General features: G+C 42.1%; 2 protein-coding genes across 5 annotated transcripts in view; one reads left to right on the top strand and one right to left on the bottom strand.

Annotated features, from left to right (window-relative positions):
* Positions 1-3,733: 3,733 nt before the first annotated feature.
* Positions 3,734-10,425, bottom strand: HINT1 (histidine triad nucleotide binding protein 1). The gene is made up of 3 exons (XM_061422887.1): positions 10,217-10,425; positions 5,196-5,300; positions 3,734-4,053 (listed from the first exon to the last, which is right to left on the bottom strand). The coding sequence occupies exons 1-3, from the start codon at positions 10,325-10,327 to the stop codon at positions 3,889-3,891; spliced, it is 381 nt and encodes a 126-aa protein (XP_061278871.1). The 5' UTR covers positions 10,328-10,425; the 3' UTR covers positions 3,734-3,888.
* A 445-nt stretch (positions 10,426-10,870) lies between these two features.
* LYRM7 (LYR motif containing 7) overlaps positions 10,871-21,075 on the top strand; it is a 30,905-nt gene continuing 20,700 nt past the window's right edge. For 2 of the 4 annotated variants that reach the window (XM_061422885.1, XM_061422884.1), the window contains exons 1-2: positions 16,593-16,697; positions 20,580-20,652. In XM_061422885.1, the coding sequence (XP_061278869.1) occupies positions 16,602-16,697; positions 20,580-20,652 (169 nt within the window). In that variant the 5' untranslated portion in view covers positions 16,593-16,601. Of the gene's footprint in view, positions 14,117-16,592; positions 16,698-17,170; positions 17,629-20,579; positions 20,653-21,075 lie in introns of those variants that run through there. The other 2 variants (XM_061422883.1, XM_061422886.1) reach the window with 2 other exon arrangements.

The raw sequence follows: 21,075 nt of genomic DNA, 5'->3' as shown, positions 1-21,075 counted from the left end.
ACTAGACCGTTCAGGTATGACCTAAATCAAATCCCTTATGATTATACAGTGGACGTGAGAAATAGATTTAAGGGACTAGATCTGATAGACAGAGTGCCTGATGAACTATGGACGGAGGTTCATGACATTGTACAGGAGACAGGGATCAAGACCATCCCCATGGAAAAGAAATGCAAAAAAGCAAAATGGCTGTCTGAGGAGGCCTTACAAGTAGCTGTGAAAAGAAGAGAAGCGAAAAGCGAAGGAGAAAAGGAAAGATATAAGCATCTGAATGCAGAGTTCCAAAGAATAGCAAGAAGAGATATGAAAGCCTTCCTCAGTGATCAATGCAAATAGAGGAAAACAACAGAATGGGAAAGACTAGAGATCTCTTCAAGAAAATTAGAGATACCAAGGGAACATTTCATGCAAAGATGGGCTCGATAAAGGACAGAAATGGTATGGACCTAACAGAAGCAGAAGATATTAAGAAGAGGTGGCAAGAATACACAGAACTGTACAAAAAAGAGCTTCATGACCCAGAAAATCATGATGGTGTGATCACTGACCTAGAGCCAGACATCCTGGAGTGTGAAATCAAGTGGGCCTTAGAAAGCATCACTAGGAACAAAGCTAGTGGAGGTGATGGAATTCCAGTTGAGCTATTTCAAATCCTGAAAGATGATGCTGTGAAAGTGCTGCACTCAATATGCCAGCCAATTTGGAAAACTCAGCAGTGGCCACAGGACTGGAAAAGGTCAGTTTTCATGCCAGTCCCAAAGAAAGACAATGCCAAAGAATGCTCAAATGACCACACAATTGCACTCGTCTCACACGCTAGTAAAGTAATGCTCAAAATTCTCCAAGCCAGGCTTCAGCAATACATGAACCATGAACTTCCAGATGTTCAAGCTGGTTTTAGAAAAGGCAGAGGAATCAGAGATCAAATTGCCAACATCCACTGGATGATCGGAAAAGCAAGAATTCCAGAAAAACATCTATTTCTGCTTTATTGACTGTGCCAAAGCCTTTGATTGTGTGGATCACAATAAACTGTGGAAAATTCTGAAAGAGATGGGAATACCAGACCACCTGATCTGCCTCTTGAGAAACCTATGTGCAGGTCAGGAAGCAACAGTTAGAACTGGACATGGAACAACAGACTGGTTCCAAATAGGAAAAGGAGTACGTCAAGGCTGTATATTGTCACCCTGCTTATTTAACTTGTATGCAGAGTACATTATGAGAAACGCTGGACTGCAAGAAGCACAAGCTGGAATCAAGATTTCCAGGAGAAATATCAATAACCTCAGATATGCAGATGAACCACCCTTATGGCAGAAAGTGAAGAGGAACTAAAAAGCCTCTTGATTAAAGTGCAAGAGGAGAGTGAAAAAGTTGGCTTAAAGCTCAACATTCAGGAAACGAAGATCATGGCATCTGGTCCCATCACTTCATATGAAATAGATGGGCAAACAGTGGAATCAGTGGCTGACTTTTTTGGGGGCTCCAAAATCACTGCAGATGGTGATTGCAGCCATGAAATTCAAAGACTCTTTCTCCTTGGAAGGAAAGTTATGGCCCACCTAGATAGCATATTGAAAAGCGGAGATATTACTTTGACAACAAAGGTCCGCCTAGTCAAGGCTATAGTTTTTCCAGTGGTCATGTATAGATGTGAGAGTTGGACTGTGAAGGAAGCTGAGAGCCGAATAATTGATGCTTTTGAACTGTGGTTTTGGAGAAGACTCTTGACAGTCCCTTGGACTGCAAGATCCAACCAGTGCATCCTAAAGGAGATCAGCCCTGGGTGTTCATTGGAAGGACTGATGCTGAAGCTGAAACTCCAATACTTTGGCCACCTCATGCAAAGAGTTGACTCATTGGAAAAGACTCTGATACTAGGAGGGATTGGGGGCAGGAGGAGAAGGGGAGGACAGAAGATGAGATGGCTGGATGGCATCACCGACTCGATGGACATGAGTTTGAGTAAACTCCAGGAGTTGGTGACGGACAGGGAAGCCTGGTGTGCTGTGATCATGAGGTCGGAGAGTTTTACACGACTGAACTGAACTGAACTGATTCCCATCCCTTTAAGGTTTGCAGTTTGTTGTGATTAACACTATCAAAGGCTTTTGTGCACTCAATGAAGCAGATGTTTTCTGAAATTCTCTTGCTTTTTCTATGATTCAACAGGCTTGGCAATTTGACCTCTGGTTCCTCTTCCTTTTCAAAATCTAGCTTGTACATTTGGAAGTTCTTGATTCATGTACTGTTGAAGCCTAGCTTGAAAGATTTGGGGCATTATTACATTTTAAAATTTTGTATTTTTATTTATTTGGGGCCGCACTGGGTATCTGTAGTATGTGGGTTTTCTCTAGTTCCGGGGGGGTGGGGGGGCTCCTCTCTCGTTGCAGTACACAGGCTTGTCATTGTGGTGGCTTCTCTTGTTGCAGAGCATGGTTTACAGGCACCTGGGCTTTGGTAGCTGTGGTACATCAGTTTAGTTGTTCCACTGCATGTGGGAGCTTCCCAGACCAGGGATTGAACCTGTGTTCCCTGCACTAGCAGGTGGATTTTTAACCACTGGGCCACCAGGGAAGTCCCATTGTTATTACCTTTTTTACAGTGGCACAAGTCCCTCCAAAACTCCTCCCCTGCCCCAGACCTTCCCTCATAAAATAAGTCATAAAAATACATAAAGCTATACAGTATCAGGGGAAATTTTTTCTTTTTTAATAAATCCTTTAAAAATGTGAACTAAATTAAAATTTGATAAACATTGTATTTTAAATACCATAAACAAAGTAAAAATGACAGAAAATAAATTCCCTTGTAAGATATACAGCCAGTATCTCTAATCTACCCCCCAAATTTTTTTAAATCACCAATAAATTAAAAAATTTGGAAGAAAAAATTTGCAATAAAATGTGTCAAAATCTACTAAAATGGTCTTGGGGATTAAAAATGGAAGGAACTTATAAAGAAAATGAGCAAAGAGACAAAAGCAGATACGGAATATTAAATAAATTTTAGAAACTGGAAAGTGCCTATGTGAAGGAAAGCAAAGAAGCAAAGCCATCTGGCCCGTACAACCCCAGAAAGGCTAGGGTACATGGCAAGACCAAAAATAAGTGTCAGTCTGCCTAAGATCTCAGACCCTGAGATTTACCTACCTCAATTCTACATAGCCAGATTCATGCAAAACTTAAAAATATTTTTGCTAGTGTGCACGTACACATTCAAAACAATGAGTTTTCAATTTGGAGAATTAATTCTAAATAATATATTTTCAAAGTCTTTATAATAAATACTCAGTGTTAGGGTAATAAGGAAACACTACTGTATGCCTTCATATGACCATCAAAGTTTCTGTGAGAAACCTACTTTCATCCCTTCCGAATTATCTCCAATAGTCCAGGGAAAACATGTGAGCTGGACACCAAGCATTTCTAGTGCCACAACTGTCACTTTCTAGATCAATCACATCACTTCCTTTGTTCTTAGGAAGAAAAAAAAAATTGGATTATAACATCTTCCCCTGGACTGATATTTTACTCTAAAAAGCATATTTCAAAGATGAAGCTAAATTTATGACATTTTTAAACTTGTCTTCAAACATCAGTCACACCATTATAACCACATACATAATGCTGAGTCCTCCTTGGGGAGAAAAAATAAAACCTTCCCAGGTATGAACTCTACCTTCAAACATTCCAACAAACATATTTTTAAGAGTAAGTCAAATACAGAATTCAGGCCATGCAACAATGTCTTTTATTACGTATGGGTTTTTTAAATTATTTTTGCAATACCTCCATACACAGGCAAAAAAAAAAACAACTTGTTTAGCATATTGGAACTTGCAAACCTGATCATAGAAAAGGCAAAATTATCCCTATAGCACACTTAACCAGGAGGCCAGTTCATCTGCCGACCTCCAAGAACATGGAGATGAACATGATAGACAGACTGGCCCCCATCTGAACCTTCATTCACCACCATTCGATAGCCCTTCTTCAGGCCCAGATCAGCAGCACATTTCTTGCCAACAATCATCAAATGCCCAAGAAGCTGTGGGAAAAAAAAAAAAAAAGTTTCTTAAGCACTAGTAATTTATAGCTTTATAGTTTCTTGTCATCATGTAACAAACTACCAAGTTGAAAAATTTTAAAGCTACTAAATTGAAACAGACTTTGGGCAAGTATTTGGAAACATTTTTAAATCCTAATATAATACTATTAGGTATTTATTAATTACTAATTTCAATAAACAAGTTATAGACATAAATCTGCTCAATTAAAACAATTTTAAGATCATACTCCGAGTGGTACTTAAGTTTTCTTATAAAGCAGACACCTTGCTTGCTTGTTATGGGGGCATATTATCAGTTGGGACAGATTTGGTTATGCTGTGGTAACAAACCACCCAAAAACCTGGTTTACATCAAAGATACATTTCTTTTGTTCACTCCATGTTGATCACAAGTCAACCAGGCTCTATATTCCAGATCTTTTTCACTTTGAAACCCAAGTTGATGGAACAGTCTCTATATGATCACAGTGGCAGAGATTGGAGAGAATATGGCAGACCAGGTATTAACTTCTTTTCAGAAGACATGTATCACTTCTGCTTGTACTCATTGGTCAAATTAAGTCATATGACCAGGCCCAACATCAATGAGGCCAGAAGTATAATGCACCCCTACATAGAAGAGTGAGCAGTTATGAACAAGTATATCATCTACCACAAAGAGCACTAAGAAAAATTTTCATTGAGGCCTGTACATCCTGGTAAAATCAAATTAATTTTCTTTCCTTTAATGGCATTAATACAAGAGCCAATGAACTCTCTCCTATATGATACACTATTTCTTATTAAGGAAAAATAAGTCTCACCAACTAATCCTTGCTTAGAATCCTTTTTGTTTAAGAATTTGTGGTGATGGATGTTAACAAGACTTGCTGTGATAATTTTGTTGTATATACATAAATCAATATGTTGTATACCTAAATCTAATATAATGTTATATGTCAATTACATCTCACTTAAAAAATCACACTATTTATACATTGTATTGAAGCCCTAATGATTTTCCATTTTTCCTCAGTATGCCCTTAGGAAAACAAAAATGTGACATAACCTTAAGGGTGATATTTAGTCTCCCAATCTAAAAAGCAAAAAAAAAAATTAATAATGTTAGTAAATGTACTTACACTTTCATCATCATCTTCTGCTGCAGAAATCTGAGATATATATTTCTTGGGTATCACCAGAAAATGTGTTGGTGCTTGAGGGGAAATGTCATGGAAAGCAAGACACTGGAAAAAAGGGGGAAACAAGTCAAAATTTCCATATATAGTCTTACAGCCTAAATTTATCATTTTCACACTAACCCCATGGGAGAAACACTGGGGTTCCCCAGTGGTAGGAGATCACAAGTGGACACAATACTTTTCATGGAACTTTTCATGGAACTGACAGTCTAATGGGAAGACTGACTTTAAACACATAAAGGTATACTTAACCAAAGATTCCACATGTTATAAAATACAACACACAAGTTACAAAGGAAAAGTAACAAGTGCAGTAAATGATTATCACAGAAAAACCTAATTTTGATTGGGTGGTCAAGGGCAACCATTCTGAGCTAGCTACACTTTAACCAAGATCCAAAGGTTGAGAAGCCATTAGGCATGCTAGTCATTGTCTACTATTCCAATATATTCTCATGCAACTCTTCCTGCTCAAGTCACACTCCACCTCTCTCCACCCTCAGGGCTTTCTCAACTGATTTTCCCTCTATTGCAAAGATCCTCTTTTTCCATAACCCCAACTTTATCTAACTTAAACTACTATTCATTCCTCAGCTACCAGCATATACATAATTTCTAAAGGAATTTTTTTTTAATTTTGAATTTCATATTTTTTACTGAAGTATAGTTTTGGGGGGCTTTCCTGATAGCTTAGTTGGTAAAGAATCCACCTGCAATGCAGGAGACCCTGGTTCAATTCCTGAGTCAGGAAGATCTGCTGGAGAAGGGATGGGCTACCCACTCCAGTATCCTTAGGCTTCCCTTGTGGCTCAGCTGACAAAAACCCGCCTTCAATGCGGGAGCTGCTGCTGCTGCTGCTAAGTCACTTCAATCGTGTCCGACTCTGTGTGACCCCATAGACGGCAGCCCAGCAGGCTCCGCCGTCCCTGGGATTCTCCAGGCAAGAACACTGGAGTGGAAATGCAGGAGACCTGGGTTCAATTCCTGGGTTGGGAAGATCCTCTGGAGAAGGGAATGGCTACCCACTCTAGCATTCTGGCCTGGAGTAGTCCATGGACCTATAGTCCGTGGGGTCACAAAGAGTCGGACAGGACTGAGCGACTTTCACTTTCACAGTTGATTTATAGTGTTGTGCCAGTCTCTGCTGGATGGCAAAATGATTCAGCTATACACATACACATTCTTTTCTTAATATTCTTTTCCATTATAGTTTATCCCAGGATACTGGATATAGTTCTCTGTGCTATACAGAGTAGGACCTCGTTTATCCATTCTAAATGTAATAGTTTGCATCTACAAATCCCAAACTCCCATTCCACCCCCTCTCCCCTCTCCTCCTCGGCAACCGTAAGTCTGGATCTCTGTGTCTGTGAGTCTTATTTCTGTTTTGTAGACAGGTTCATTCGTGCCATATTTTAGATTTCACATATAAGCGACATCATATCGTATTTGTCTTTCTCTGACTTAATTCACTTAATATGATAATTTCTAGTTGCATCCATGTTGCTGCAAATGGCATTATTTCACTCTTTAATGGATGAATAGAATTCCATTGTATATACGTGTACCACATCTTCTTTATCCATTCATCTGTTGATGGACATTTAGGTTGTTTCCCTATCTTGGCTACTGTGAATAATTTTGCTATGAACACAGGGATGTATTTATCTTTTTGAATTATGGTTTTGTCTAGGTATATGCCCAGGAGTGGGATTGCTGGATCATATGGTAATTCCATTTTTAGTTTTCTGAGAAACCTCCATACTGTTTTCCATATCGCCGTACTAACTTACATTCCCACTAACAGTCTAAGACAGTTCCCTTTTCCCCATACCTTCTCCACCATTTTTCACAGACTTTTTAATGACAGTCATTCTGATTCATTACAGTTTTGATTCGCATTTTTTAAATAATTAATGATGTTCAGCATCTTTTCACATGCCTACTGGCCATCTGTATGTCTTTGGAGAAATGTCCATTAAGGTCTTCTGCCATTTTTTGATTGGGGTATTTTCTGTTGTTGAGTTGCATGAGCTATTCGTATATTTTGGAAATTAAGCCCTTGTCAGTTGCATAGTTTGCAAATATCTTCTCCCAGTCATAGGTTGTCTTTTTTATGGTTCCTTTGCTATGCAAAAGCTTGTAAATTTGATTAGGTTCCATTTATTTTTTATTATTTATTTAAATGGCTGTGCTCACTCAGTCGTGTCCAACTCTTCACGACCCCGTGGACTGTAGCCTACCAGGCTCCTCCGTCCATGGGATTCTCCAGGCAAGAGTACTGGAGTGGTTTGCCATTTCCTTCTCCAGGAGATCTTCCCAACCCAGGGATCGAACCCAGGTCTCCCGCATTGCAGGCAGATGCTTTACCATCTGAGCCACCAGGGAAGCTCAATGAGCTATTCATATATTTTGGAAATTAATCCCCTGTCAGTTAAATAGTTTGCAAATATCTTCTCCCAGTCATAGGTTGTCTTTTTTATGGTTCCTTTGCTATGCAAAAGCTTGTAAATCTGATTAGGTTCCATTTGTTTGTTTATTATTTATTTATATGGCTGTGCTGGGTCTTTGCTGCTGCATGCAGGATCTTTAGTTGTGGCATGCAAACTCTTAGTTGCAGCATGTGGGATCTGTTTTGTGTGTGCTTAGTCACTCAGTCGTGTCTGACTCTGTGACCCCACGGGCCTCATGGACTATAGCCCACCAGGCCCCTCTGTCCATGAGGATTCTCCAGGCAAGAATACTGGAGTGGGTTTCCATGCCCTTCTCCAGAGGATCTTCCCAACCCTGGGATCAAACCCAGGTCTCCTGCAATGCAAGCAGATTCTTTACCATCTGAGCCATCAGGGAAGCCCATTCCCAATTAGGGATCAAACCCAGGCTCCCTACATTGTGAGTGCAAAGTCTTAAACCACTGTACCTGTTTATTATTTTTATTTCTATTGCCTTGGGAGACTGACCTAAGAAAACATTGGTATGATTTATGTCAGAGAATGTTTTACCTATGTTCTCTTCTAGGAGTTTTATGGCATCATGTCTTAGGTTTAAGTCTTTTAAGATATTTTGAGTTTATTTTTGACTACGGTGTGAGGGGGTGATTTACATGCAGCTGTCCAACTTTCCCACAGAGTCAGACACGACTGAAGTGACTTAGCAGCAGCAGCAGCAGTCCAACTTTCCCAGCACCACTCAAAGGAAATCTTTTGATTCTAGTGCCCCGCTTCTAGAGGTTAGGAGCCCTAGTTGTGTAATTTCCTGTTTTTTTTCCTTTATGGCAGTGATCACTTTTATAATGAGAAATTTACTGATTATCTAACGTTAATTTCTTCCCACTTTACTCAACTACTTAGGAAATATATCTATTTTGTAGAAATGAAGAGGATAGGTAACATTTAGACTAATTACATAGCCCTTGAATAGTTTTGAATCTTGTTCTCTAGTGAAGGCAGAAGCTTCTTAATAGAACCTTTTCCTGCTAACTGTCTCCGGGTAATTATACTTGGTGCTCTGTACAAATATGCTGTATCATGACTGCTTCCTGCTGTTTATACTGTTGGAACTCAGATGGTTCAAAAGTCAGTATGTCAACGATCACTTATTAAAAGCAACTAAAAGTATTTTTGGAGAAGGCAATGCCCACTCCAGTACTCTTGCCTGGAAAATCCCATGGACCGAGGAGCCTGTTAGGCTGCAGTCCATGGGGTCGCTAAGAGTCAGACACGACTGAGAGACTTCACTTTGACTTTTCACTTTCGTGCACTGGAGAAGGAAATGGCAACCCACTCGTGTTCTTGCCTGGAGAATCCCAGGGACGGGGGAGCCTGGTGGGCTGCCGTCTATGGGGTCGCACAGAGTCGGACACGACTGAAGCGACCTAGCAGCAGCAGCAGCAAAAGTATTTTTAAAGAAATACACATTTTCTAAAACAAAAGAATTTCCCTAACAGATAAAAAGGGTAAATAAATTCACCTCGAGGAATTAAAACTTAGGTGTTTCCTTATAGTCTATATTTCATAGTGAATTTATTAAAAAGTTACAAAATTTTTATATAAATCAGCCATCCTGTCCAGCTTTATCTGAGATCCAAAATATAACCTCCCACTAAATATTTTACACAAGATGTCTCCAAGTCAAATGAACTCGGCCTTTCTAAAACCATTTCAACCTACAGTGAGGTCAAGAAAAACGACACTCTTAATCTTTTGGCATAAAACTACTTCCTGTAAAATACTGAAGGAATACTGATCAGTATTCCTTCCTGGGAGGGGCTAAAGGAAAGCAAATCCCAGAAGCAGGTTTACTCTTGGGAGTTCGAGGCCCGAGAAGAGGGGGGGAAGCAGAGTGGGGGTCAAGGGGTGGCCGTCGGTGAGCGTCCCTCGCGGAGGCCCAGGGCGTCTGCGCCGCCCCCAGGCCGTGCGCCCCCGGCCTCTACCGCAATGCGGCGGGGAGAGGCGCCCGGAAACGCCCGGGCAGGCCGGCTGTGAGCGGGAGATCGCGGAGATTGGGCCCGAGTCAGGGTGCGATCGGGTTTCTCCCTGTCAGGCAGAGCGCTGGCGAGATTGTCAGATTCCTTAACAGTTGAAGTACGAGGTAACCCGGGAGCCGGCGGGCGCCCAAGCCGAGGACCCGGAGCGCCCCCCACCCCTCCACACACACACGCGCGTGCGCCCAGACCCCGCGGTGCGGGCCCGCGAGCGCCCGGCGGCCTGGCCCGCGCCCCGGGCTGATAACGCGTAACCGGAGCGCCGGCACGCGCCGGCCGGCCACCTCGGAGCGACCGCGGCCCTGCCCGCTGGCTGGGGGCCCGAGGCCGAGGCCGAGGCCGCAGGAGAGGGCCCCGTGTCTTCCCTTCTCCCCGGCGCCCGCCGACCCTTCCCATCCCTCCCCTCCACGGGAAACCCGCGTGTCCACAGGCGCCTGCCCCGTCTCAGCCCACGAGCGACGCGGCGCCCGGAGCCTACCTGGTCATCCTCATAAATGATTTTGGCTGGGATTTCCTTGCGAATGATCTTCCCGAAGATCGTGTCGCCGCCAGGCCGGGCGACCTGAGCCTTGGCGATCTCATCTGCCATCTCTGCCTCCCTCCCGTGCGTCCGGCCGGGGAGAAGGTCGGAAGGAGGGAGGAGCCGGGGGCGCGGGCAGAGGGCGGGAGCCAGCCGACAAGCTTGCGCAGGGACACGCCACTAGCACGCCCCAGCAACTCGTGCACATGCGCACTGGCGACTTGCGCTCGGGTGTTGCTTTGCGCGCGGGAGCTCTAGGGGAACCCGGGAGCGAGACCCAGCCAAAGAGAGATTCTCGATGACAGGACCCAGCAATCGGCACCAAGGTCGTTTTTCTTTCTTCCTTTCTTGTCTCTCGAGGAGCATAGTTACTGCAGAAAGCCCCTCGCTTGTCTTATGGACGCTTGTAGGAAAAATTGGATACTGTAACTGAAAAGATTTGAAACCTAAGCAGTACTGGCCTTTTTTGCGGGCAGAGACACCGTGATACTTGGTTTCTCAGCTACATAGGTCTTAGCTTCAGCAAGTAAGCCCCCTGCGTTAATTTTCTTTTTCTAGCAATTTTTCTTTCTTTTCTTTTCTTTCTTTTCTTTCAAGCAAGTCTAGCAACCTTGACTGCACGTTACAGTTACCTGGGTAGCATGTAAAAAAATCTCTGAACTTCGCCACACCCCAGACCAGTTAAATCAAACTCTGGAGGCATCAGTAGTTTGTAAACCTCCCGTGGTGGTGGTGGTGGTGGTGGTTTAGTCACGAAGTCTTGTCCGACTCTTGTGACCCCATGGACTTAGCCCACCAGGCTCCATGGGATTCTCCAGGTAAGAATACTGGAGTAGGTTGTCAATACCTTCTCCAGGGGATCTTCCCCAACCAGAGATGGAACCCGGCTCTCCTGCATTGCAGGCAGATTCTTTACAGATTGAGCCACTAGGGAAGCCAAACCTCCGTGGACTGTTCTGCAAAGAATTATTCCCAGCAGTAATCAACATAATGTAAGATGCCCCACCGTAAAGGAGCAACACCTTTCCTAAGCCCCACATACCCCTCCATATCTTTGCTCCTTTTAAGAAGAGTTTTCTATATATTGTGTCTATGCTGCTGCTGCTAAGTCGCTTCAGTTGTGTCCGACTCTGTGCGACCCCAGACACGGCAGCCCACCAGGCTCCCCTGTCCCTGGGATTCTCCAGGCAAGAACACTGGAGTGGGTTGCCATTTCCTTCTCCAATGCATGAAAGGGAAAAGTGAAAGTGAAGTCGCTCAGTTATGTCCGACTCTTAGCGACCCCATGGACTGCAGCCTACCAGGCTCCTCCGTCCATGGGATTTTCCAGGCAAAGAGTACTGGAGTGGGGTGCCATTGCCTTCTCTATTGTGTCTATAGTTCTTTATTAAAATTATTTGCCTTTTATCGAGATCACTAAGGAACTCCACTTACAACATCCTATTCAGTTCAGTCACTCGGTCATGTCTGACTCTTTGCGACCCCATGGACTGCAGCATGCCAGGCCTCCCTGTCCATCACCAACTCCCAGAGCTTCCTCAAACTCATGTCCATAGAGTTGGTGATGCCATCCAACCATTTCATCCTCTGTTGTTCCCTTCTCCTCCTGCCTTCAATCTTTTCCAGCATCAGGGTCTTTTCCAATGAGTAAATTCTTTGCATCAGGTGGCCAAAGTATTGGAGTTTCAGCTTCAGAATCAGCCCTTCCAATGAATATTCAGGACTGAATTGCTTTAGGATGGACTGGTTGGAACTCCTTGCAGTCCAAGGGATTCTCAAGAGTCTTCTCCAATACCACAGTTCAAAAGCATCAATTCTTCAGCATTCAGCTTTCTTTAGAGTCCAACTCTCACATCCATAGATGACTACTGGAAAAGCCATAGCTTTGACTATATGGACCTTTGTTGGCACAGTAATCTCTCAACTTTTTAATATGCTGTCTATTTTGGTCATCGTTTTTCTTCCAAGGAGCAAGTGTCTTTTAATTTCACGGCTGCAGTGATTTTGGAGCCCCCAAAAATAAAGTCAGTCACTGTTTCTGTTATTTCCCCATCTATTTGCCATGAAGTGATGGGACCGGATGCCATGATCTTAATTTTTTGAATGTTGAGTTTTAAGCCAACTTTTTCACTCTCCTCTTTCACTTTCATCAACAGGCTCTCTAGTTCTTCGCTTTCTCCTATAAGGGTGGTGTCATCTGCATATCTGAAGTTATTGATATTTCTTCCGGCAATCTTGATTCCAGTTTGTGCTTCATCCAGCCTAGCATTTTGCGTGATGCACTCTCCATATAAGTTAAATAAGCAGGGTGACAATATACAGCCTTGACGTACTCCTTTTCCAATTTGGTTTCACACAACATCCTATAGGCAATTCCAGTTGCCATTATACTTGACCTCTTGGCAACATTTGCCTCTGTGACCATTCCTTCTTTTCAGCAACAGCCTTTACTCTCCTACCTCTCTGGATGCTATTTTCCCTTCATAGTGAGCCCTCTGTTCCAGGCCTCTCAGTGTGGATTCCACTCCTGGCCCTCTTCTCTAGCTAACACCTAATTTCCAAGTGTCCATATTATGAAAAATTACACCTTTACCACTTTGCCCTGGTGAAATTATTGATGGTGGCCCTCTTTAATCACAAAAGTGTCTCATTTGGTATTTTTGGTATCAAAGACATTCCTGGAACAATTTGTGAAATCTAAATAATGTGTACAAATTAGGAAACAGTTTTGAAAATCTTGTTAATTTCCCCACAAACATCCAGCAAAATTATCAAAATCAGTTGATCTGGGGTGGAGCCCTGTAATTTATTAGCAGGTTTCTAACAGTTTCCAGGTGATACAGTTGCTTCTAGCCTGGGAACTACACTTTGAGAACCACTGATGCCAGAGAATGTCTTTTTTTTCTGTCGGAAAGACACCTACTGAAGTGTTTAGGAGTAGAGGGATATGGTGTGTGCAATTCACTGTTTAAACAGTAAAGTGAAAGCATTAGTTGTTTGCTGCTGCTGCTGCTGCTAAGTCGCTTCAGTCGTGTCCGACTCTGTGCGACCCCATAGACGGCAGCCCACCAGGCTCCCCCGTCCCTGGGATTCTCCAGGTAAGAATACTGGAGTAGGTTGCCATTTCCTTCTCCAATGCATGAAAGTGAAAAGTTAAAGTGAAGTCGCTCAGTCATGTCTGACTCTTAGCGACCTCATGGACTGCAGCCTTCCAGGGTCCTCTGTCCATGGGATTTTCCAGGCAAGAGTACTGGAGTTGCTTAGTCGTGTCCAATTCTTTTCGACCCCGTGGGCTGTATTCCCCGAGGCTCCTCTGTCCATGGACTTCTCCAGGCAAGAATACTGGAGTGGGTTGCCATTCCCTTCTTCAGGGGTCACACAGTAAAGACATCCTCAAAAATGTCAAGATACAGATAAGTAGAAGAGGATAAAGCAACTATTGTAAAATGTTAACATTAGGGAAAACTGAGTGAAAGGTGTTTGTACATTCTATCATTCCTGCAACTTTATGACCGAAATTGTCAAAATTAAACATTGAAAAGAGTTTGTATGGGTTGGCGTAATAAATATTATGGTCATCTTTCACTAAATCAGAGGCTTTATCATCTACAGAGTAATGACTGTCTATATTTATCTCCCAACCTCTTAATTCCAGATTGGTGTATGAAGCATATTTATGCCTACTCACTACCTTCAGTAGGATGTCTACCAAGCACTTCAAATTTATTTTTATTCCCTCCACAACAATCTAAAAACCTATTCCAGCAGCCTTCTGCCTCTACTGTAGTACCATTCACCAGATTGCTCAAGCCAAAATCCTTGAAGTCATCAACTCTTCTTTGTGGATTTTCAACACAGGTGAATCTAATCACTTCTCACCTCCCCTTCTCACCAGGTCACTACCATATCTTCCCTGGAGTACTTCAAGAGCCTCCTGGCTTGCCTATTTGCTTCTACTATAGTCCAGTTGCCCAAAATGATTTTTATATAATATAAATTATGATGTTAGTCTCCTGCCAGTAAGACATTTCACCATAGAATTAAATATAAAGTCCTTAACTTGGCTAATAAGCTCTTAAGTGATCAGGCCCATCGCTGCTTCTCCTACTTCATTTCCTTCCATTTCATCCTTATTGATAAGCTTCACCCAAACTGGTATGGTAGGCACATGATTTCCATGTTTTAATCCCTGGAGCCTGTGAAAATGTTACTTCACATGGTAGAGGGGATGTGCAGATACAGTTAAATTAAAGGTATTCAGGTGGGGAGATTCCTCAGTTATCCAGATGGGCCAAATATAATCACAGGGACGCCTTTAAATAAAAGAAGGATACAGGAGAGTGAGACTCAGACAAGGAGATTTGATGATGGAAGCAGGTGTGAGAGTCAAAGATTGAAGATGCTCTGCTGTTGGCACTGAAGATGGAAGGGGCCACAAGCCAGTAACATTCTGGAAGTCAGAGGTCCAAATTGGATTTCACTGGGCTTAAAATCTTGGTGTCCACAGGGCTGCATTCCTTCTAAAGTCTCTAGGGAAGAATGGTTCTCTTGCCTTTTCTGGCTTCTAGAGGCCACCTGCATCCATCTTCCACTTCCTCCATCTTCCAAGACCACAGGGGAACATCTGCAAACCTCTCCCTGACTCTGCTTCCTGCTTCCACTTACAGGTATCCTTGTGATTATTACGTTGTGCCCATCAGAAAACCCAGGATAAACTTCCCCATCTTAGCACATTATCGACTGGGGATTTTTGCAGAAACTAACTTAACGCCTGTAGCCAGCGATTTATTATGTAAGTGAATACTGAAACACTCCAGTCAGTAATGTTCGGGTAACAAAAGGTGTCATAATATATCTCTGGTCAATAAGTTGTGAAAATACTTAATCACATCTTCAAAGTCCATTTTGTCATGCATGGTAATAATATATTCAGAAGTTCCTAGGATTTAAAGAGGGACATCTTTTGGAGGCCATTATCCTGCCTACCACATAGTTCTATGACTTCATATAATGAACATGTTGGAATTTCTTATTCAGTTCTGGGTCCTACACTTTGAGATGCCAGCAAACCAGGACGTATTCCCAGAACAAGCAGAATAGTCACCTCATTTATGGAACAGTTCAAGGAACCATACAGATTTACTGAAGAGAAGAGAAGCTTGAAATGAATTGATTTGGGCACTATGAAAACTGTACTTTCAAATTCTGGCATGTAAGTAGTTTTGATTAACTGAATACAGGACCCTAGTTAGCCAGAAATTATAACAATAAATTATGAATTTCAGGACACTGGGCTGTGATTCTAGACTGAAAATGAAAATAAGCATCTTTGAATCACTCATTAGCAATCAAAAGGCACTACTGTACAGAATCAGAAGATCATCTAATTTATTGTTTCCTGAATAAAAGACAGTATCCAGTATATTTGGCTTAATTGCTTATGTTTAAACACTCTTTTGCCACTCCAGTGCATTTTCATTTTCAAATAATAATATTATCTTGCTATTCTCATGATGACTTGCAATATTCTGTAAAATGACATAAATCACAGAGAAGGAAAGGGTTCTTAAAGATCCATTGGTCCAAATCTTCATTTCTAATAAAAAGCCAATTTCACCTAAAGGTTAAGCTGAAAAAAAGTTAATTTTACCTTAAAGTTTAACTGCAGGGAGTAGGGAAGACAATGATTATGCAATAGGAGCAAGGTTGAGATTTTTTTTTCTTGATGCTTGCAAAGTCGTAAGTTAAATGTAGTTAAAAGTTTTATGATCGTGATGCTGCTAATAAACTATTTCCAACCTCTTGCCCAGCAAAACCGAATAGGGCATGTTGAGTAGGCAACGTGTGATCTAGAGAAGTAACTCAGCCTCACCCTCTAGAGGAATGAAGTGGGATAAAGTGTGAACAGTGCTTTTGGAAGTCGGCGTTCCAATCAACACCTGCAATAGTTGTTAGGGCTTGGCTCTTATTTGTGCACTTTTGCAAAGACAAAATCTGCAACTCAGAAACGTTAAAATAATGGTTCCTTAATAGATAACCCCAACCCCCAAACAAGAGGTAAGGACATAAAGGTGCTATTTATCAACCGACACTCTACCACCAGAGGATGCTTCAGAAACGGCCGGAAGTGCCTCTGCCCCTAACTAACATGGCGTCCATTTTATTTCCGTTCTTGTCTCTGCTGTAAATGAGCTCGGCAGCTCCACGCGGTTTTCCCAGAGGCCACCGTCTTACCCAACTCCCCTAGCCTGTTCCTTCGCGGGGGGCGGGGCTACGAAGGAGATGCTTTGTGGTGATTGGTTGCGGTGAGTTAGGAACAAAGCTACGGGGCGGGGACGGGCGGATGGTGAGCTGTGATTGGTTGCCGGGAGGCGGGGCGACTCGACCGCTGGAAAAGTGGCCGCAAGCGGAGACGAGAGCCATGGGTCAGGCGGCCAAGGTGACTGGGTCCGAGGAGGGGTAGAATGCGATGCCAGCGGGGAGGGTAAGAGAGCGGCCTTGCGAACATAGTCTGGTGTCTCTGTAACTGAGGTTCAGGACTCTCCGCTGAGGATGTGGCCTTTACACGTGAGAAGCCTGTAACCAACCCTGGAGGGCAATCGAGGGTTTGTGCAGGTGCGGAGGAGGGAGGGCGGTACAGGTGGTCCTACTTCTTCGTCTACCAAGTACAGAAGGTTTATCCGTGATGCACGCCGGTGACTTGGGTCCTGCCCCCTTTCCGTTTCCACACCGAGCGTTTCTGTGAGGGACCCATTTCGCATCCTTGGGAATTGTACAAGACCCCAAAGTCCTACGCTGAAACCATCCGATGAGGTAAAAGATTTCGTCAAATAACCAAAAGGTGCGCAGGTAACCAAGGAAATCGAATCCCGGCAAAAACACTTGCCAAAAGTAGCACTTAACGAGACAGAGCAGAGACCTGAGATTCCTGAGTGCTCTGAACGAGCTTGGGAGGTGATGCCCCCTTCAGGATCGAGATCACAAGTTTGTGCGCATTCCTGGCCAGAGTACAATTCTCTGGGACCAGCCATCCCTAACCAACCTTAAGTATTATCAGTATGGCCGGTTGAGACATAAACATGGAAAAGGGAAATTGACCTGCTATAGTATAGTGAGAAAAACAAACAGTGCTTATAATGGTTGGTCAATAACAGGGAGCCACCAAGAGTTCCTCTTGTACTACTGAACTCTGTTCCTAGTACATTTTAATATATGTCACAGGACTGATAGAAACAGAATTGTAAAGGGTTATTCTTTCAAGAAACTTTGAGTGTCCATAATAGCTTTTAGTAGCACTTAATAGCCAGCATGTAGCCTGTACTCTCTAGGCATGGTGGATGCAACAGGAACTTCATACAGAAGTCTGGCAGGTAGGGAGAGTTTAAACAATTACTTAATTACAGGGTTGACTTCCCTTAAGATTGACTGATTTGATCTATTTGCTTGGACTCTCCTTGAGAGTCCAGCACCACAATTCTAAAGCATCAGTTCTTCAGCGCTCAGCCTTCTTTATGGTCCCACTCTCACATCCATACATGTCTGCTGGAAAAACCGTAACTTTGACTACGTGGACCTTTGTTGTCAAAGTGATGTCTCCGCTTTTTAATGCCTTGTCTAGGTTTGCTATAGCTTCTCTTCGAAGGAGAAGCATCTTTTAGTTTTATAGCTGCCATCACCGTCTGCATTGAGTGTGAGAACTAAGTTCCCCCTAATACCCTGTTTCTCTCAGTATACAAATTTTGGTGAATCTGTTTTCATCTTTGGTATTATTATGAGTATACAAAATTTGTCCAGAGCTGAGCCTTCTAATATAAATATATGATTATGTTGACTTTTTTTCCTAAGTCTTAGTGTTTCTTAAAGTTAATAACTGCTTTTTTTTTATTATTGGTTTTCCTACTTATCTATTCCCAAACTATGAGCAAAACTGGTATCTCCTAGCTTCATTTTTTTTCCTAGCATCATCTTTTCTGGAGCAATGCAGCCTTTTGCTCTAGTCCAGAATAGTTGCTTTCTTTGCTGGGTGCACAAATGCTGACCTGTATTTGTCCTTTACCATCCTCTCTGTCTCTCTTGGGTTGGATCACCTGTCTCCCTCGTTCCCATGGTGTGTGTGCCTGCGTGCGTGTGTGTGTGTGTATGTGTGTGAGAGAGAGAGAGATAGGCCCTTGTTTTGGTGGAGTACAGTCGTCTTCTATAGCTTTCCAAGAAAGGGCATATAGCAAATAAGAGACTTTGCATTTCTGAAAATACCAATTTGTAATTGCAATTAGGTGATAGTTTGGATGTGTAACTTGAAGATTTTATACCATTGTCTTCTCACAGTGATGCTGTTTAGGAATCAGGCGGCTTTCTAATTTTCTTTTTTTTATACATGAACTGTTTTTTTCCTCCAAGATGTTTTTATTAGCATTGTGCTGAACTTGCATCATGATATGCTGCAGCATGGGTTTGTGTTGAGCACTTGGAATCTGTGTTCTCTGTTCTCTCTTGTTGGAGATCCTGTGACTGTAACTATTGGCCCATCTAGACTACTCCTTTAATTTTATTATCCTTTCCTCAACTACCCATTCTACTTTCTGGGCAGTTTTTCTGAACTTAATCCTTGCTGTCATTCATTTGATATCCAAGAGCTTTGGGGCATTTTCTGAACATTCCTTTTTAAATTTACTATAACTTCTTTTTGTTGTTATTCCATGTTTGCAATAACGTATGTTTCTGAGAAAGTTCTTTGGTTAATCTTTGTTTTATTTTTATGTTTTCTGCTTCCTGTTTCTCTTTTGGTGTCTGCCTATGATGCTATAAGTTTTCTCATATATGTAAAATGCTTGAATAGTGCCTAGCACATAGGATATACTCAGTCAAGTTTCAGTATTGTTATCTGGTGAATGGACTGGGGGAAAGGAGGGAATGGTGGCAGAGTGGCAAATCTTTGTCAGTAGTCTAAGCACAAGATAGGGAGAGATCTGAATTTAAATTGTTTTGGGTGATGGAGAATATCCAAAAGATTAGAGAGAAATCCCTACGGTTTCTCCATGAGGAGTAAGGTAGATTTAAAGAATGACCTAGAGATTTCTGGCTTCAGAAATTCATTGTTTTCCATAACTGAAATTGAGGGGACAGAAGAGAGAACAGTGTTGGGGGGACAATATTGAATACGCTTTTGTTGTTGTTGTTAAGCACAGTCTTAAATATTCAGAAGTCTCAGCATTCTACTTCTTTTTTGAGAAATCACAATTAAACTTTCCTAAATTATCTGGGAAATAGATGGGGAAACAGTGGAAACAGTGTCAGACTGTTTATTTTTTGGGGTTCCAAAATTACTGCAGATGGTGACTGCAGCCATGAAATTAAAAGACGCTTACTCCTTGGAAGGAAAGTTATGACCAACCTAGACAGCGTATTGAAAAGCAGAGACATTACTTTGCCAACAAAGGTCCATCTAGTCAAGGCTATGGTTTTTCCAGTGGTCATGTATGGATGTGAGAGTTGGACTATAAAGAAAGCTGAGTGCAGAAGAATTGATGCTTTTGAACTGTGGTGTTGGAGAAGACTCTTGAGAGTCCCTTGGACTGCAAGGAGATGCAACCAGTCCATTCTGAAGGAGATCAGCCCTGGGATTTCTTTGGAAGGAACGATGCTAAAGCTGAAACTCCAGTACTTTGGCCACCTCATGCAGAGAGTTGACTCATTGGAAAAGACTCTGATACTGGGAGGGATTGGGGGCAGGAGGAGAAGGGGACGACAGAGGATGAGATGTCTGGATGGCATCACTGATTCGGTAGACGTGAGTCTGAGTGAACTCCAGGAGTTGGTGCTGGACAGGGAGGCCTGGTGTGCTGCGATTCATGGGGTCGCAAAGACTCAGACACAACTGAGCGACTGAACTGAACTGAACTGAAATTATCTGAAGCACCTTCCTTCTGGGCTCTTTTAAGATGTAGTATGTTCATGAGTTTGTATGCATGTGTATATGACTTTAAGAGCAGATGAAGGTCTATGTTAAGAAAAATGAGAACAAATACATACCAGACTAGTAAAGTTGGTTACCTTAGCAAACTAATTTCAGCAGGGGGATCGTTAACTTTTTAACCATTCTCATATTATTTTGTTTCAAAGAATTTTGTTTTATTTTTGTAAATACATAAGGCTAATTTTTTTAATCTAAAGATAAGTAATCAAGGGAGTTATTTTGACCAACTCTTGTTTTCACCAGCTACTTTGAAAAATAATCTAAGAAATAAATGCTGTTTAATCCTTGTAACTATGTAAACTGTGAAAATTTTTTCTTTTTAGGTCTGAATTCTGATTTTCTTTCCAGGTTTTACAGCTCTTTAAAACATTGCACAGGACCAGACAACAGGTTTTTAAAAATGATGCTAGAGCATTAGAAGGTAAGTTTGTACTTTGCCACTTTGAAGCAAGTCCGTTTTTCACTTGGCCTCTAGTAGTCCAAGAGACCCTGTATGGTTAAGACCTCCCTTGGGCAATGACCTTCACTATCTCTCTTAATGTTTGTTTTAATGAGTTTATATTACACTACTTTGAGAAGTATTTACTTAAAGAAAAATTGTAAAAGATCATGTTTTCATAAAGAATAATGAAAAAAAGGATCAGAATTTCACTGTGCTCCATTGCTTGCCTTACATTCAAGCCATGAAACTCATTTCTCTTATATAATCAAATTTTCACATTCTCTAGGACCAGATACTACCATATTGTTAATGCCTGTGTCTTTCTTGAAGTGGCAGCAGCTATGAAACTATGAAAGGGAATCTATCACAAATGGTTCCAGATTCAGTATTTCACTGTTTAAA

The sequence above is a fragment of the Bos javanicus genome, chromosome 7, assembly GCF_032452875.1.
Source record: "Bos javanicus breed banteng chromosome 7, ARS-OSU_banteng_1.0, whole genome shotgun sequence".
Lineage (NCBI taxonomy): Eukaryota > Metazoa > Chordata > Mammalia > Artiodactyla > Bovidae > Bos > Bos javanicus.
This window is presented reverse-complemented; position numbering and strand designations above follow the sequence as displayed.